At 42.9% G+C, this 18,189-nt stretch overlaps 1 protein-coding gene and 1 long non-coding RNA gene across 3 annotated transcripts in view; one reads left to right on the top strand and one right to left on the bottom strand.

The window, feature by feature from the left end:
• Positions 1-126: 126 nt before the first annotated feature.
• Positions 127-18,189, bottom strand: part of Pygl (glycogen phosphorylase L) — a 34,969-nt gene continuing 16,906 nt past the window's right edge. Inside the window, exons 6-20 of one of the 2 annotated variants that reach the window (XM_008829841.3) lie at positions 16,586-16,697; positions 16,181-16,263; positions 11,918-12,061; positions 11,670-11,762; positions 10,505-10,651; positions 10,021-10,184; positions 9,279-9,393; positions 8,287-8,388; positions 8,017-8,164; positions 7,860-7,918; positions 7,613-7,754; positions 5,927-6,134; positions 4,886-5,020; positions 4,170-4,236; positions 127-475 (exon numbers count right to left, since the gene is read on the bottom strand). In XM_008829841.3, the coding sequence (XP_008828063.2) occupies positions 299-475; positions 4,170-4,236; positions 4,886-5,020; positions 5,927-6,134; positions 7,613-7,754; positions 7,860-7,918; positions 8,017-8,164; positions 8,287-8,388; positions 9,279-9,393; positions 10,021-10,184; positions 10,505-10,651; positions 11,670-11,762; positions 11,918-12,061; positions 16,181-16,263; positions 16,586-16,697 (1,896 nt within the window). In that variant the 3' untranslated portion in view covers positions 127-298. The remainder of the gene's footprint in view (positions 476-4,169; positions 4,237-4,885; positions 5,021-5,926; positions 6,135-7,612; positions 7,755-7,859; positions 7,919-8,016; positions 8,165-8,286; positions 8,389-9,278; positions 9,394-10,020; positions 10,185-10,504; positions 10,652-11,669; positions 11,763-11,917; positions 12,062-16,180; positions 16,264-16,585; positions 16,698-18,189) is intronic. The other variant, XM_029561968.1, reaches the window with a different exon arrangement.
• LOC115069770 lies at positions 12,072-13,234 on the top strand. The gene is made up of 2 exons (XR_003849001.1): positions 12,072-12,165; positions 12,911-13,234. It is a non-coding gene; the product is annotated as an uncharacterized LOC115069770 (long non-coding RNA).

The following is an 18,189-nucleotide window of genomic DNA, read 5'->3' as shown; positions in this document are numbered from 1 at the left end:
TAGGAGAGGTGCTTCAGCGTGGCCAAAGATGTTCTGTTTTAGCTTAGTTCATTTAAATGCCATTAAAAAGTTCAAGCAGTGTTCTAGCTTTCTGATTACTTTTGAGGAAAGCAATCCTAACAGGCAGATTGACAACTGGAAATTGACATTTTATTTTTGGCCCAGTCATAAGTCATATACCTTCCCTTCCCATCTCAGAGACACTTAACTAATTAATCAATAACAAAATAGAATCAATGATGCTATAAAAAGATTCAAGTTCAATAAGAAGCCAATGTTTTGAGAGACATTTCACTGTTCAGTTTCCATTGGTGTCGTTGACCCCATGGCTGGACTCATTAGACAGGGAAATCTTCAGATCCGAAGGCTCCATATTCCAGATATCCCTGGCATATTCCTTTATTGTACGATCACTGGAGAATTTCCCCGAGGCAGCTATGTTTTTGAGTACCATTGTGTTCCAGGCCTTTTGGTTCTGTAAACAACATATGCATGTACAGCCCAGGGCTTGTGTGGCCTGCAAGCCCTTTGACCAACAATAGGCCAAGTATACTTCATGGAGGAAATAACAGGAACAAACCAGAGTGACTTAGAAATCCACTTGTTCTGCCCTTGACAACCATCTAGGGCAGCATATACCTTCCTCATATTCAGAGTATATTTCTTGTAGGAACAAAAAGTATTTTTCACTTTAAGAGAAACCATCGAGCGTGGTGTGGTTGGTGGTCCACATCTGTAATCCCAGCCTTCAAGAGGCTGAGGCAAGAAGATCTCAGGTTGAAGATCAGCATGTGCAACATAAGAAGAGGGGGGGGAGAGAGAGAGAGAGAGAGAGAGAGAGAGAGAGAGAAGACACACACACACACACACACTATGCTTGTGATTTTTCCTATTGGTAACCCTGCTAGTGTTCCACTGTTTTGGTATGTAAGCCACAATTCCCATACTTTATTCTAAACAGAGAGACCTGGGGCTAGAGAGATGGCTCAGCAGTTAAGGGCATGTGCTATTCTTCCAGACCTGAGTTTGGTTCCCAGCGCCAATGTTGGGCAGCTCACAACTGCCTGTAACTCCAGCTCCAAGGGATCCAACACCCCCTTATGGCCTCCTCAGGTACCCACACATTATGACATTCACTCACACAAACACAGATATATAAATATAAAAATAAAAATAATAAAAATAAATTTTTAAACAATAAGTGGCAAGACCTCTTTTTAAGCTAAGGGGGAGGAAGAGACTAATATTCACTGTCTGCAAGATACCATGTAAAGAGATTTTACCTGGGGCTCACAAAGTTTGAAAACAGTGAGCATTAGCTAATAATACAATGAAAGGCTTTGCTGACCTATTTAGCTTTTTTGGTTCTCTTTGAAGGCCACATGCCCTAGGTGGTTTATATTGAATCCTCAAAACTCCACTGGGGGGTCCAAAACAGGGTGAATTAAGGCTTTATCCTCAATCAAAAATATATCAAAGTCTTACAGCTTTTTATAAAAGAGAATAAAATATATTTAACTTACAGCCTCGTGATTAAAAAAAAAGCTCTGATAGTTTATTAGAAGTTACTCAAAATTGTTAATGCATTATAAGCATTTAAAAGAAGGACTAGACTATTGCCATACTCTAAACTATGCCAAAATAGGTATGGCAGTTGATCAGACTTGGAAACTTCATACATAAGAATAAGATAAACTACTGAAATGGATAATGAATAAACTTCCCAGCTATGCAACTCATGTTTACTAACACTCAACAATGCAGTTATTGTTAAGAGTAGTGAACTGCAATTTGCACTAATGAACAAGCAGGATTGAATCAAATGTTGGGCTCCAGACGGACATTCTTGGGAGTTGGGCCATCGTTTTAACGGTTGCCCCACTGGGTCAAACTAACTTTCCCATTCATCCTTGCTCTTTATGTTTTCCTCTCTTGTTCTGAGTTGACTTATAGTTCCTTTTAAAATACATGTTATTTATTATTTTATTTTATGTGTGTGAGTATATTGCCTGCATGTATATAAATGCACCTGTGTCATGCAATGCCCACAGAGGTCAGAAGGGGGCATTGGATCCCTTGAAACTGGAGTTATGGATGGTTATTAGCTGCCATGTGGGTGCTGGGAACTAAACCTGGGCCCTCTGTAAGAGCAGCCAGTGCTCTTAACCACTGAGCCATCTCTTGTGCCTGATTTGTATTTTTGAGGTGGCTCTCTGAGTTCTTGGGGCTGAATGGGTTGCTCTCCTCCATTTTCAGGAAGCAGTGAGTCACTTAGCTCTAGCATGGTCCCACTGCTCATGGTCGTGAACTTGAACTCACTCTGGACTACTCTGTTAGGAGATTCATCTGACTCAAACTAGTAGAGGAAGGCTGGAAAGCAGCATGAGCTTTGAACAATCCCATTCTAAAACCCCAGGGGCCCATCTCATGTGCCTACAGGAGCTAACCTGTCCTGTCTTCCTGCCTTCTGAAAGCAATAGAAAGGAATGTTCCTGAAGCCTCCTGGAGTCTTGGCTCAGAGTTAGTGCCTCAGTATCTAGTCCAATGGGTACCTATGATCTACTAAAAGTGTCTCCCTTAGGGAAGATTGAGCTTTCCATGCTTTTACGAAACATATCTACAGGGTCATTTGACAGTGTATGAGAAGGTTCAATCACATGGCTCTAGGGCCTTTTCATTTGTTTGTTAATCAAATATTTTTTCACTGTTGATGGGAGTATAAACTGGTACAGCCATTTTGGAAATCAGTGTGGAGGTTCCTCAAAAAGATCTAACATATGATCCAACTATCCAACCATACTACTCTTGGGTATATACCCAAAAGATTCTGTATTCTACTACAGAGATACTTGCTCAGCCATTCATTGTTGCTCTATTTACAATAGCCAGGAAATGGAAACAGTCTAGATTTCCATTAATGGATGTATAGATAATGAAAATGAGGTACATTTATTCAGTGGAATATTATTCAGCTGTTAAGAAAAATGAAATTGTGTAAATTTGTAGGGAAATGGATAGAGTTAGAAATAATCATTCAGAGTAAGGGAACCCAAACCCAGAAAGGCAAACATCACATGTTTTCTTTCATATATGGATGTTGGCTTTTAAATTTTAGATATGTGTGTTTAAATAGGAATACCTACAGAGGCCAGCAAACTTTTAAGGGACCATGGGGATGGTCTCAAGGGAGGGGAGAAAGAACAAAGGAGGTATAAAGAGGGAATGGGGAATGGGACAAGAAGGATTAAGTGGGATAGGGGCTGGGAGGGTAGAGGAGGAAGGGCTATCTAACACTTAAGACCTTTGGAAAAATCATATGGAAACTTACTGCTGTAGAAGTTTCTCTTCTTTCTATACATTTATATTAGACTGATACAGTCCCATATCAGGCATAGTCTGGGAGAGGTGCTTATTTTGCAATTTTCAAAGAATAGCAGGTCAGTCCTTATTTGATAAACTAGAACTTAGCCTTAGAATCATCTTGGCAGGTTTTTTCAAATATTGATGGAGGATTCCACTCACCACTGGGTCAGAATCTCTATGGGTGGAGGGAACAGTGACATCTGTATTTTGCAACAGCAGCCTTAGTGACTGTGATGTGTACTTGTAGTGAAGAAACCTGAGGGAAGAGGGGCAGGACCCAGAACAGAGAGAGTCTCCTCCTCTCTAAGACTTCTGTCCTGAGCTTCTGGGATGGGCCAGCTACATGATGAGTGGTCAAGAAATATGAGTCATTTGTGATTAAAAAGAAAAAAGCCTTTTGTATTAAAAAACTTTAAAGCTGCTACTGAAATCTCAAATCACAATGTCTGTTTAAAGTAAAGGAAGATTTTGATCTGAACATCTGGAAAGTTCTCTCTCTCTCTCTCTCTCTCTCTCTCTCTCTTTCTCTCTCTCCCCCCCCCTCTCTTGTGGTGGCACTGGCATGGGTCAAATCCAGGACCTTGCACATGCTACGTAAGTATTCAACCACTGAGTTCCACCCCCTTATTTTGATTGGCAGTGGGGTCCTGCTGTTTAGATTTGATTTAAAAAAAAAGCTAACCATGGTAAACTTTTGTAGAACCTGTAACACATTGACCATATACACATAGTATACTTTTATAAAACCTGTGATGCACTTATCATATACCCATAGTAAACTTTCATAAAACCTATGATGTACTTACCATATATAGCTGACTAACTTTTTCTTGACATTTGACATAAGCTTCATAGTCTGCAAAGACTTTAAACCTGTTTTTGTTTTTGTGTGTGTGTGGTTGGAAGGGAAAAAAAACAAAACAGTCATTAACAGATACACGTTGAGATTCCATTTTCAGTTTTCTTTTGCCTGTTGTCAAGCATTATTGGTTTATCAAACTTATATTTCTGTTCACAGGAATACTCACCTTTAAAAAAATTTTTATTTTTATTTTATGTGAACCAGTGTTTTGCCTGAATGTAAGCACGCCCATGCATGTAATGCCCATGGAGGCCATAAGAGGGAGGTGTATCCCCTGGAACTGGTTGTTAAGCCACCATGTGCCACCCTGTGGTTGCTGGGAACCAAACCCTGGATTTCTGCAAGTGCAACCAGTGCTCTTAACCACTGAGCCATTTCTCAGCCCCAAGAATATTCACCTTTTTGTAGTTCCCACCTGTAAAAATGTCATCATCTGGATGCATGTGAGAGTTGACTGTGTCAATAGAAGCAAAAGGACACCGGATTTGAGAGTTGTGTTGTTCAACCTTATTGGAATTGATTGCGGAAACTTTCCCCCATAAGCTCAGATTAGCTCAGCAGATCACAGATTTGTGCTAACTTACATGAGTGGGCCACAGTTGGTTTGAGATGTTTTTGTCCCGTTTTATACCCCAAATCATACCATCTGTAGGAACCCACCTGTCATGAAAAAATAGCATGTTGATGATGTCTTTGAAGAGGTCAGGCTCATTGGGAGAAAAGAAGCCATTGTCAATTTGGTCAATGACCAGCTTCAGTTCTGGAAGGGCCTCATAATATTCCTTTGCCTCATACCTGTAGTGAAGGTTGTGTGGGTGATGAGAGAGAAGCTCTGTTAGTGTGCATGATGAACAACATACCAGATACTGCATTAGCTGTAAAAGTGCATTCAGAGATACCAGTATTTATGGAAGTCACCGTGAATTTCAAAATAGGTACAAATATTTCTTACTAGATCCTAAAGAGTTGAGTTTTCCTCCCTCTCTAAGTTGATTCATTCCTTATAACCAACAGCATTAAGAATAGAAACTAATGAAAATTCTAGTCTCGGAGCAATAGCCTAATCTGGTGGAGTATGGTAAGACTAATTTCAAAGCAGACTTTACAGCTCTAAACAGCATGGTGTTAAGAGGACTAGCTGTTTTGAATTCACAGATTCATGAAATCTTTTGCTACTGAGTGAAACTTCTAAAGCTTAGAAAGTATATTCAACAGCCTCCAAGTTTTGTGCTCCCTGGGAACTCCTTTGGGCTCTCTTGACTCAGGTTAATAAGTCTAGCTAAATAGGAACTGAGAACAGATGTTGTGAGGGCTTCTGTGTCTTTGTCTATTTTCTGCCATGTTTTAGTCCATCACTTGGAGGTCTTAAAGGAACATGAGTTGGTGGTTTAAATTATAGGCTATATATATATGAATAGATATTGCTTCATCTTTGATCAAAGCAAAAATCACAGACACAAAACTGGGCAGCTCACTGAGCTGCAGGGGCTGGTAAGGTGGTAACTCCTCTGGAATCCTCATTTAGCAAACATTAGCTTTGCTTTACTTGCTGGGTTTCCTAAGACTAGCTGTGGCTCCTTATGGGAGATGTTCTGTCGTCACATCTCATGAGACTTGGGATGCCTACATGAATGAGAAATCCTTGGAGATCCATTCCCTCCCAGGGGTACCCTGCTCAACAAGGAGGAGTGGATCTCTCACCCTTTCTTGTCCAAAGCAGCCACATCATTCACCCTCATGCCAAAGATGAACAGGTTCTCCTCCCCAGCTTCCTCTGCCATTTCCACGTTGGCCCCATCCATTGTTCCAATGGTCAGGGCCCCGTTCAGCATGAACTTCATGTTGCCTGTCCCTGAGGCTTCGGTACCTGCGGTGGAAATCTGCTCCGACAGATCTGTGGCTGGAATGACTGTAAGAAAGGCAAGTCAATAAGCTGAGTCTGTCCCTCTGGATCTTCTCTTGTTTCTGAACATTTACCTAGCCGGTCTGCTGTTGATGATGAAAATGTGCACATCCAGGTAAGCATTCAAATGGTGCATTAACAGAAAGACAGAGCTCACCCTTTCTCCTTGACTCAGGCAACTGCTTTGCCCCTTTGTGATGCTATAGAACTGTGCTTATACTATATACAGCGTGGTTTATGACTTTTTAAAGACTGTTGACCCTAAGCTATAAGTATGGATGCTACCTTTCTCCCCTTTTCATGTCTTCAATTTTTGTTATAGTTTCATTTTATTTTATTTTATTTTGTCTTTTTGAGATGGGTCTTCCTGTAGCCCCAGCTGGCCTGGACTTTGCCATGTAGATTAAACAGGCCTCAATCTTACAGAGCTCCGCTTGCCTCTGCCTCTGCCTCCCGAATGCTGAGATTAACCTGGCTTCATGGGTTTATTTTTCTTCTGCTTTATAAAATATATTGCAACCTCTTTTTCTTGGGCCCTAAAATCTCAGGTCTCTCCTTACTTCTCTGAAGAGATTGAGTTGCTACTCTCTACTTCTTCCCTCTCTCACTTTGCTGCAGGAAAATAAACCACAAACAATTGAGGTGGGCCTGGGGCCAGACATCAAGCTCTGACCTCTCAGCCTGACCTGCACTCAGATTAGCTCTCTAAACCTCCAGCCCCCTTCACCACAAAGATCAAATATGAGTCTCTGCCTCATCCTAAGAGCTTATTTGTGGATGAAATTGGTGTTTATTTGCCTCCCTAGGAGTCTGGCTCCTTACTTTTTATGCAGAGACCTTTCAGCGATCACCTCAAGGGACCCGAAAACACCACAAAGAGAGAAAGTTCACTTTCGAGCTCTTTTCAGTCTGGGAAGTAGGTGAGTACACAGTTGGCACTGGCTGGCAGGTGGTTCTGTGCCAGCCTGTGATGCAAATAAGCAAAGGTCTCAGCAGTAAAGAAAGGGACATTGGCTTCCTGCCTGCCTGTCCCCACAGGGGAACTCTGTTTGATTCCTGAGTGCACACCTAAGCCTCGTGCTTTGGCAGCATGTCTGCCCTCCTTCCCTGTCACAACATGAACAAATGGCAGCTCTTCCTCCCATACGGTGACCAGAGGGCTATCGTTTGAGGATTGAGAGCTGGTGTTTTCTCACAAAACCTGTGCTGGGAATAGAAAACCTTTCCTCTTTTTTTAGAGCACTGTGTGCACCATGCCCAGCCTGCCAACACTTCTACCAGCACTGGCCCTCTCCAGGTGAGAGGAACAGGCACTTGCAAATGTGTGATGCCAATCTCGTGGGTCAATCAGTTCACCTTAGAAACTGCTTTATTTTGTCTTCTACCCAGTTACTAGCCCCCTGAGGCCAACTTCCCAACTCTCCTCCTACCCAATTCCATAATACACCCTTTCTCTCCCCCACAGCTCGCAACAAGAGCAGTACCTTTTTCAGCAAGAGATACTCTGTAGTTCTCCAAGAAGATAACTTTCAACTTGCTGCCCACCATGGGGTCGTTGTTCACCACATGTGCCACAGACGTGATCAGCTTTATGATCATTTTAGCCATGTGATATCCTGGGGCAGCCTTGAGAAAGAACGGCAAATGTGTGGACAGAAGGCCCAATGGATGAAGTAGGGAAGTGACAAAAGGTCCGAGCCCCCAAGTCCCCATGAGATACGGTTAACTTACTTTGCCACCAATTATAACTGTCCTTGGCACAAATAACTTCTTAGGATCTTTCTTGATGCCTGAAAAGGATAGAGAGTTGGATGGAATGGAGGACAATTGCCAGGACATCCTGCTGCTTCCACTCTGAGGGGGCTCATGGTGGTGTCAGGTGACTCACGGTTATACATGGTGACCACGTGTAGGCAGTTCAGGAGCTGCCGCTTATACTCGTGAATCCGCTTCACATGGACGTCAAACATGGAGGATGGATTGATCTTCACGCTGTACTCCTTCTCCAGGAACTGGGAGAACTTCAGCTTATTCTCCTGTGGAGAGTGCACAGGTCATCGCCCTCATGACTTGGAAGCCTTGGGCATCTGCTTTAAAAAGCTGAGCCCAGACCCTCAGCGCCGGGGTTAGGGAGGGGACCCTTGCCTGGTGGCCTCACCTGCTTTACTTTGGCTATTTCCCGAAGGAAGATATCGTCACCCACAAAGCTGTGGAGCTTCGTCAGCTGGCTCAGGTCTTTCACGTAGTCTTCCCCAATTTTCTTTCAATTTAAAGAAAAAGGTGAGTTTAATTCAGGGACGGTAATCAGGCCCATTGGAGTAGTTTTTGTCAGTGTAAGGTAAGGGGCTCTCAGCCTACAACAGAATAATTTGTAGCACACAGTTCACACAGTGGTTTGCTTCACTTACAAAAGAGGCGAGGTATTCTACGTGGGAAGAACTTTGTGTTTTCTTTTGAGACAGGGTCTTACTCTGTAGCTCAGACTGGCCTAGAACTCATGATCCTACTGCCTCAGTCTCCTGAGTGCTGAAATTATAGGTATGTCTTCCCAGGCCTGGCTGGGAAGAACAATATCTTAAATATAGTTTCAGTGGCATTAAAATTTAATTAAAGATACAGAAAAAGCTACATAAAAGGACAACCAAGAGCCCAGGTGTGTAGCCTATTTTTTCTGAACTTTGTACCCTCCTTTACTAACAGGGACATCATATTCCGTCTGTGTGTCACATAAATACCATGACCAGCTGTGTAATTTGCCTAGCCCTTGTTTGAAACTTAATAATTTCAAGTTGAGGGACTGAAGGCACAGCTCAACGGTTAAGAGCACATACTGCTCTTACAGAGGACCTAAATTCAGTTCCCAGCACCCACACTGGGCAACTTACAACCTCCTATAACTCCAACTATGGGGATTTGACACCCTATTCTGGCCTCCACAGGCACATGTATATGTACCACCCCCATACACATAATTCAAAATAAAAAATAAAATCATTAAAAAGAAAAACAATTTCAAGATGACCCTGGTGACAGCATGAGCCACCATGCTTACTGAAGCCAGCCCTGCCACAGGCTGGATTGGCAATCTGCCATTTGCCTCTTATATGGCCCCTCCCCCGAGATCCCCATTCCTCTCAGCACCTCCCTTACCTCTGCTATGAGGTCCGCCAGCCCCGGGTTGCAGAGTAAGAGCCAGCGCCTCGGAGTGATCCCATTGGTTTTATTCTGGAACTTGTCTGGTTCCAGTTCACTGAAGTCCTTGAACCTGGAGAAAGAAGAGAAAAATCACTGAAACTGGCTGAAACAGCAGACTCCTACTTGCGGAGTGCAGTTCAAAGAGCCAAGTGTAGGCTCAGAATGATTAAATAAAGGTGAAGGGAGGGCCTGGCAGCAGCTCTGGCTGTCATTTTAAATAGAAGAAATTCATTTGCAATTCAAAACAACTGCCCCAAATCTAGTCACCGCCATCTGACTTCCTGGCACTGACATATACACACTAGGCTTTTCGGCAGAATAAGGTTTTTTGGTTTTTAAATGAGAATTAGCATAGTTAGAGAGGAAGACTTTTTTTTTCCTTTTCTCTTCTTTTTTGGTATTTTTGAAACAGGGTCTTCCTGTAGCCCTAGCAGGCCTGGAACTCAGTAAGTAGAGCAGACTGGCCTTGAACTCACAGAGCTCTGCCTGCCTCTGCCTCTTGAGTGCTGGGATTAAAGGTGTGCGCCACCACACCTGGCATTCTCTTCTTTTTTTAAGAGAAGTGTTCTCTGTATACAAGAAAATATGCGAAAGCGTTCTGCAGGCTTTTCCTCATCTGCAAATGCAACCTGTGTTAATTAGAATCCTTGCATTCATGGATCTGGGTTGGACCTGCTGCTCCAGTATCAGGGCTCACACTTGGCTCCTCACGATGTCAGAGTGAATCTTCGCCACGCCATTCACAGCGTGGCAACCCACGATGCAGAGATGGGCCATGTTGATCCTTTTGCCTCCTTCCTCTTCTATCAGGGACATTCTTCGCATGCGATCTATGTCTTTAGGAAACAGGGCCACGATTCTCTATCCAAAGGAAGACAAAGACCTTGTTGGCCACTTGGGTTTAAAGCAACCCTGGGTGTTACTCAAGTCCCAAGCAAACTGTTCGATGGACTGATTAAAAACCTCACGGAGAGGGGCAGAGTAGACTGGGGAGATGCCATTCCCTCCATGTTCACATTTTCAAGAAAGTGGGTTTTATTGAGTCCCACTCAGACGTCAGCACTTTTATCAATGACTGAAAGCTGCTAGGGTCTTGCTTTAGGAGGGCAGAAAACTGTAGCCACCTTGACACGTTAAGGCCTCATTCTCTCAAAAGGTAAGACTCTCTCAAAATGACTTACATCTAAATGCTTCTGATTTATCTCATAAATGATTTCCAAATGTCGAGGCAGCAACTTCTCCACCAGCTCCACTGGCCAGCGCTCCAGGGCCTCTGGGAGCACTGTGTGGTTGGTATAGGCGAAGGTCTTCCTGGTAATGTTCCATGCCTGCAGGAAGGAGAGGGTGGGCTGTTGCCCCCTCAGTACACACCCTCACAGGGCCAAGCACTCCTCAGTCCCACTCGTGTGCCACAAAACATGTCTGAGTGTGTACAGTCAGACACACTCGAGTCTACTAGCCCTCAACAGTCCAGGTAATGGGAGCATGGTTTACTTTTTGGGAAAAAGAAAGCTATTTGTAAAACTGATAAAACATTAGACAGCACCTGATAAACCTTTGCCATGATCCTTACACATCTTTTATTTATTAAATCATAAATATGCAATGTTGAGGAGTAAAAACTTAGGTAACATTCAGCAGACACAAAATCTATTTCAAATGCTCATGCCCAGGCTCAAGAAACAGCTCCATCAGTAAAGTGTTTGCTGTGCCAGTGTGAGGACCAGAGTTTGATCCCCAGAACTCATATTTTTTAAAAAAGTTAGGCATGGTGGTACACATTTGTAATCCCAGTGTTGTGGAGAGGCCTGGGGTCACTGACCAGCCAGCCTTGCCAACTTGGTGAGTTCTAGGCCAATGGCAGCCTTTGTCACAAAAAACAAGGTGGATGGTTTCTGAGGAACAGCACCTGAGGTTGTCCTCTGGCCTCTACATGCGCATACATGTACATGTGTACACACGTACACACACACACACACACACACACACACACACACAGAAATGCTAACTCCCAAAGCTACAGGGTAGGGTGGGATAGGTGAGGACTTCCAATTAGCTGTCTTCTGAGGGTAGAGAACTTAATTTCAAATTCTTTCATAAAGAAACATGCTAAACACAACACAATCCCCAATGTAGTTATTGGCCCATAGCCTACTAGGTCTGCATTTATTTAATTTTTAGTTTCATTCCTCATGAAAAGCTAAGGATGACATCAGGACAAAATATACCTTTAACTATTAGAATCTAGCAACAGAAACTTATTTTGAAATACTGAAACAAAAGGGCAGTTTTTCAACCCCAGATAGTCTGGATAATCTAAAGATAAAGCAGCCAAGCTATCCAAACCTTGGACCATGACAATTTTTCAATATCCACAAAAATCCGCATCAGCTCAGGGATGGCAAGTGCAGGGTGGGTGTCATTCAGCTGGATGGCCACCTGTGTGGAGAAAAGACACTGACATAAGGGTGACTGGTGGCCCGTGGTCTGGATTCCTGTCTTCACAGGAGTCTGGAGAAAGTACGGAACAAAATGCCCATCTCCTGCAAAATGTTCAAAGCGTTAACGCCTGTGTCCGCTGTCTAAACACTCACCTGATCTGGAAAGGCGTCGAACGCGGTTTCCACACCATTCTTGGAACTGAACTTGGAGGCTTTGAAACGTCGGATGACATCCTGCAAGGTCGCAGCCACCACGAAGTACTCCTGTTTCAGTCTTAGCTCCTTTCCTTCAAAAAACTGAAAGTCAGGGAAACTGAGTGTGGGTCACAGTGGCCAAAAAGTTGTCAGGGTCCCCTGATCAGGGAACTTTAAAGCACTGACATCTGGAGCGAGGTGGCAGGGTGAGTATCCAAGTATCAGCTTTTGCTTCCCTGAAACCCCATTCAGATGACAACCCAGGGAACTTAGGAGGGTATCCAGATAAGGGAAGAAGAGTTGGGAGAGATACCAGCAACACTTTTTAAAAAATAATGATTTGACATAGTTTTTTAAAGATTTATTTTCATTTTTTAATTATACTTTTCAGTTTGTATTTCAGAGCTTTCTCCTGGGGTGGGAGGAGGCAGGAAGTGGCAACACCAAATATTTTTGGAAGTAGGGGTGCAGATGGGGTAAAAGGTCAGTCAAGAGCTGTCTAAGGAACAGCTGACCTTGGACCTCATCTCTGATTCCTGCAATTGAGCAGTTTCCTTTCCCATCTCAGACTGAAGCTGGATTTATAGTCTCTGGAGATTAAGTCTCCAGCGAAGGGCTACAGGCACAGATAAGGCAGGAAGCCAACAATCTTAATGAAAATATGGAGAGTGGGCGTTAAGTAAAGGTTTATGTATTGAGATGCTGAGTTTCTCCCACCCAAACTTCAGAACACAGAGAGCCCATGCTGATTCCATCAGAATTAACTGATTACTCATTTTAACTAAGCTGATCAGAAGCACGTTGTACTTCTCAGCAACAATGAAAACTTGAAGGCAATAAAAATAAGATTAGTGTTCCATATCTAGGCAAACTGCCAGTGTGGTCAGGAAACAGATGCTTTCTGATGGTCAAGGTTTTGAGAAAATTCACCTCACACATACGCTTTCCCAGGAGGCCTGGCAGCAGAATACCACCAGAAATGGCCAGCAAACCCAGAAGATGGAAACCAGGAAGGGATGGCCTCAGATGGGAGGTGAGCACTGGGCCTCACGATGATGGCGGCGGACATGAACCTGCACTTAAAGTGAACAAAGCTGGAGAACTGAGTGAAGGTGGTGGTGTTCATCCTGACAGAACTGGGGCATGTGGTCTGTGACAGGAGCCGTGGATGTCGGAATGTGAGACTTGTGCTCATTTTTAACAATGGGGAATCAAACTATTGTAGGCAGGGGAAAATCTTAAAAATCACATCTGTATCATTCAGAAACATGGAGGCGAGCACCACAAAAATCAGTCAAAAGCAAAGGGAGGTATTTGCTTCCAGAGGATGGGAGACAGGCAACCATGTTCTTATTGCATGCCTCATGGGACTGTTTGTCTTTCCATACTGTGGATATGTACGCCTTCAGTGAAAACTAAAAGAACATTACAGTTTAGTCATTAGAAGAAAATTGAATTGACATGGCCAAAGAGGTTTTCTAGGTGGTAGAATTATGAACTTCAAAAAATGTCCTCTTGATAATCTTTTATATTGCTTGCATTTTTTCCTAATGGCACATCAGTATAAAAATTACAATGAAGTTATTATTCTAGAAATAATAAAACTATGAATCTGTCTCTAATGAAGTTAAGCATCTATTGATCTAGAAAGTTTTTAAAGTCCTATAAGTGAAATTCTCAATTAAACACAATCTCTGTAGTGGGGAGATGGAAACAAGGTTTTAAATACAATGCTAACAATTTCTTTTTAAAGGTTAAGGTATTGCTGGGCGCAGTGGCACACGCCTGTAGTCCCAGCACTTGGAAGGTAGAGGCAGGCAGATCTCTGTGAGTTCAAGGCCTGCCTGGTCTACATAGTGAGTTCCAGGCCAGCTGGGGCTGCAAGGAGACCCTGTCTCAAAAAGACCAAAAAAAAAAAAAAAATTAAGGTATATACACAATACTCTGGAAATCTGGATAATTCAGTAATGTTTGATTTAACCCTGAAAGACAAGTTGGAACTTGTAAGATGAATACAGAGGTCAGAATGATCCTTGCAGGTGCTCCAGGGGGTAAGAAAGAACACAGTGAACAGTCCAGCAGCTCTGGACTGTCATTGCTGGACAAGATCATGGGAGACGAACCAGAGCATGATGACTGACCAGGGAGGAAGTCAGTAGCATACCTCAGACCTCTGCCTGCCTTATACAGGGTCACAAGCCTCTTAGGGTTAAAAGCAGGGAACAAGTATCTCATGAGTGGCAGGATGGGAAGAGCAGGAGGATTCTTGGAGGAAAGACAGAAGTCTGGACAGAGGCTATGACCTTATTGAGGAGGAGAAATGAATTTGATTTTATAATCACAGCACAAAAGTGAAATGTGAACTTAGTCTTAAAAAAAAGCAAAACCAAAACATTATCTTGAGAGCTACTTTAATCCAAAAGTCTTATCAATTTTTTTTTACCCCAAGTTAATTTAATATGCTATGGTCATTGCTACAGATGAATTATTTCCAGGTCAAGTCAGGTTTGGTTCTTACTAAAGATAGAATTCTTCTGCTTGCAGAATTCCTTAGCCTGGGCTGGCTGGCAGAGGGGCTACAGACTCAGCAGCATTCTTACTCTAACTATGCAAGGCACAGCCTTTTGTTTTAGGGTTAGTGACTTCTCTCAAATGTACTGATGTCACCATGTTTTTTTCCAAAGGAAAAATAATGTATATCATTAGGTTCCTGAAAATGTTGCAACAAATCCTTATAATCCTTCTCCTTTCTTAGAGACGGTGGTTTAACACCAAGCAGACATCCCGCCTTCACGCCATTTATATCCTTGTCCCCAGAGGCCTTGGCTTAACCCATCTTGTGAAACAGAGTACTGATTTGACTGCTTCTGAAATTACTTTCAAGAATAATCATTACAGCTTTACCCATAGGAAAGTTTGAGTTATGCATATTTAAATCAACCCAGGATTTGCAGCAATCACAGATTTAGTTCCACACATTAGGAAAAAAAAAAAAAAAACCCAAAAAATCCCAAGTTGTAAAGCTGGGCATAGTGGTGCACATTTGTAATCTCAGTTCTTGGGAGGCAAAGGTAAGAGGATCCTTGAGGGTTCAAGGCCAGTGTGGTCTACTTAGTGAGTTCTAGGCCAACCAGTGCAATATAGTGAGATCCTGTCTCAAAAACAAAACAAGTGCTGAGATGGTTCAGACGATAAGCACTTTGCATGCAAATGTGAGGACCTGAGTTTGAATCCCCAGAATGCATGTAGAGCTGGGAGGGGCCCACACACCCCAGTGCTCTTACTGTGGGATGGAACACAGAGACAGGAGATTCCCCAGGAGTTTGAGGGCCAGCTGGCTTAGTATACATGGCAGTGAACAACAAAACAGAGACCCTATCACAAACAAGGTGGAAGGCAAGGACTGACACCCAAGATTGTCCTTTGATCTTCACATATACGGCATGGCCCATGTACACACACACACACACACACACACACACACACACACACACACCAAAACCAAGCTGTTTTTAGAATAGTATTAGGAAAAGCTTAAAGAGCCAAGCAAGTGGCAGAAGAAGAGGCACTGGTTCATGCATCTGATCTAAGGACCAACATGATCTCCCCAGCCTGGGGACAGAAGACCAGGAAGGTCTGGGTAAGCACAGAGGCCAGGAAGGGAATCTCCCAGACTCTAATTTTGCAGGTGAAGTTTCTGTCTGGAAAGGAAGGCAGGCTTTCCCAGCATCCTACTCATCTTTTATGACCAGGTTCTGTTTTGAAACACATCTACAGAGCTTCCCAGTTAGTGATGGGGGTCACTAATCAGGGCAAAATACCAGTATTGACCTCATGAATCGTTTTTTTTTTTAATTTTTAAAATTTATTTATTTATTTTTATTTTATGTGTGTGAGTGTTTTGCCTGCATGTATGTAAGTGCCCCTGTGTCCTGCAGTGCCTGAGGAAGCAAGAAGAGATTGTCAGATGCCCTGGAACTAGACTTAGTTACCATGTGGATGCTGCGGACTGAACCCACGTCCTCTGCAAGAACAGCAGTACTTTTAAACACTGAGTCATCTCTCCAGCTCCTGATCTCATGAACTGTACAAATTGTTTTCCTTGCTTGCTTGGGAAGGAAATCTGACAGTTTGGGTTGGTACACAGTGCTTATTCTCCATATGTTTCATAGAGCTACCGATATTCTCCATAAAATCAAGTGCCCATGTTGGCTTACTCACGTTATCATTAGGGTAGAGCACTCGGGAGATATTCTCAGCTAAGTTTCGGTCCAGCACAGCCTGAATATAGTCTCCAACGTTAACTGAAAGGAATGTTAGAAAAACAATAAATAGCCAAACTAGCCACAAACCCCTTGATCTCATCTGATATCCTGCTTTGTGCAATTCCTGGGATTCCTCAAAATCCAAAAGGATTTCAATAAACTTTCACCACAGTCTGAAGGCCACACTGAAGGATGGCTTTTAAAATACCTCCCCAACTCACTACAAAAAAAAATCCTTATTTAGTCACCGAAGAGTAACAGTCAGAAACTTAAAGCTTTTTTCTTAAGTTCAATTTGGTTCTAACTAACGATCAAGAAGATGAAATGTGTGCAAAGACGGCAAAACCCATGCTGTACTCACAGTCTTGGAGGTTAAAGTCATTTGGTGCTCGAGCAGACCAGAGGCGCATGGTGTTCACCGTGTTGTTCAAATACCCAGGCACCGGGGTATCGTAAGGCAGAGCCAGGACCACCTATGGGATTAAGCACAGGCAGCTGCTCACTGTTTCTCAGTGTGATGATGGACAGTGAACAATGGTTGGGAGGCTGCAATGGATTTCTATTCCCTGCTGTATCATCAATTATAATTGTGTGAGGTGTAACTCAAGAAGAAGGTCTCAGGACCGGTTCAGGGTGGGTTTTGGGTGGGGATATATTAAAGATCATGTGATTCCTCCCCTGACTGAGACATCATAGTGGTCCTTTCTAGAATTTCTATGTTGAATTTCCATGTATCTCTTGTCCTGATGGAGAGGTATTAGAGAGGAAAAGTTGTGATATTAGCAGTAGAAAAAGTTGAACTTGCTGGATTGCATAAGATATACATCTTAGCTGTTGCTCTAATAATAATGAAATATGATGTGCAAGCAAAGTGACAAATATGAAGACGTACCCACCAAAGAGCAACAGGATAAGTGTAGGTTACTCAATGATCTGATTTAAAATATGAAAAACCAGAAGAAGAAGTTGATGGAGATGTATCACACATGCTGTTTGAACTGTTATGCTGGCTGGATTTTCAATGTGGTATAAGGAAGAGCTATTTTAGTGATTCCTGTAGTGATCTGCCAATCAGGTGATAATGAGCTGAGCTGAGTTTAAGATGCCAGCTTTGGAAAATCTAGCTTGATCTTTGTGACAGCCATTCAGAAAGAACATCGAGACAAATTACATCTCACAGCACATTTAAAATTTATAGGAAAATGATTCATTTCCATTCCTTGCCTTACCAGGGTCAAGTTCCAAGGAAGGAGAATGACAGAATGGTTGAATGGGAGGGTACCATGAATCACTTGGTCCAGCCCAGTCACTGTAATCTCAACATAGTAAGTCATTCTTATTTAAATATCTTTCACAAAGAAATAAAGGCCTTTGGAGATTTTTTTAAAAAGCAAATTGTGACCAGTCAGTAGAAGCCATTTGTAAATTAGGAGTGACTCTGGATTCAAAGAAAATCTGCCCTTCTGCCCTTCCAAGTGATATTGAGGCAGCCCAGAAAATGCCTGGCTTGGTTCTCTTATCAGAGACTTCAGAGAGAATCTGTCCCCTTAGAGCTCATCCCAAGACTCTATGTTATCTCTGAGATGCTCCAGCATATTTAGATCATGAGAGCTTTGCCAATAGGCACCCTTTAATCCCTTAGTTTAGCCACTTGCTTGGAGAAGTGCTGGAGTTTGAGGTTCTCTGAGAGTCCTTCCTCCGCTTTCCTTCACAGGCAGCACCCTGCACCGCAGCCTGAAGACTTCACACCTCCCCTGCTGCCTTCCTCCTTCATCTTTCCCAGGCGTTGACCTTACACATCACTAACACAGCTTATTCTCTCTGGTGTCTGCTCCCCTGAGGACTTGAATTACACAATAACGGAACAGACAACTCAGATGGTTGGAAGTTGCCCCATGCGTGCACAGAGCATGTCTGGCCTCATGCTTTCTGACCTCACTAGCTACAAATGTGGGGCTGATTAAG

The sequence above is a fragment of the Nannospalax galili genome, unplaced genomic scaffold (genome assembly GCF_000622305.1).
Source record: "Nannospalax galili isolate Female #2095 unplaced genomic scaffold, S.galili_v1.0 scaffold253, whole genome shotgun sequence".
NCBI lineage: Eukaryota > Metazoa > Chordata > Mammalia > Rodentia > Spalacidae > Nannospalax > Nannospalax galili.
The sequence above is the reverse complement of the archived record's forward strand: the minus strand, read 5'-3'. Positions and strand labels throughout refer to the sequence as shown.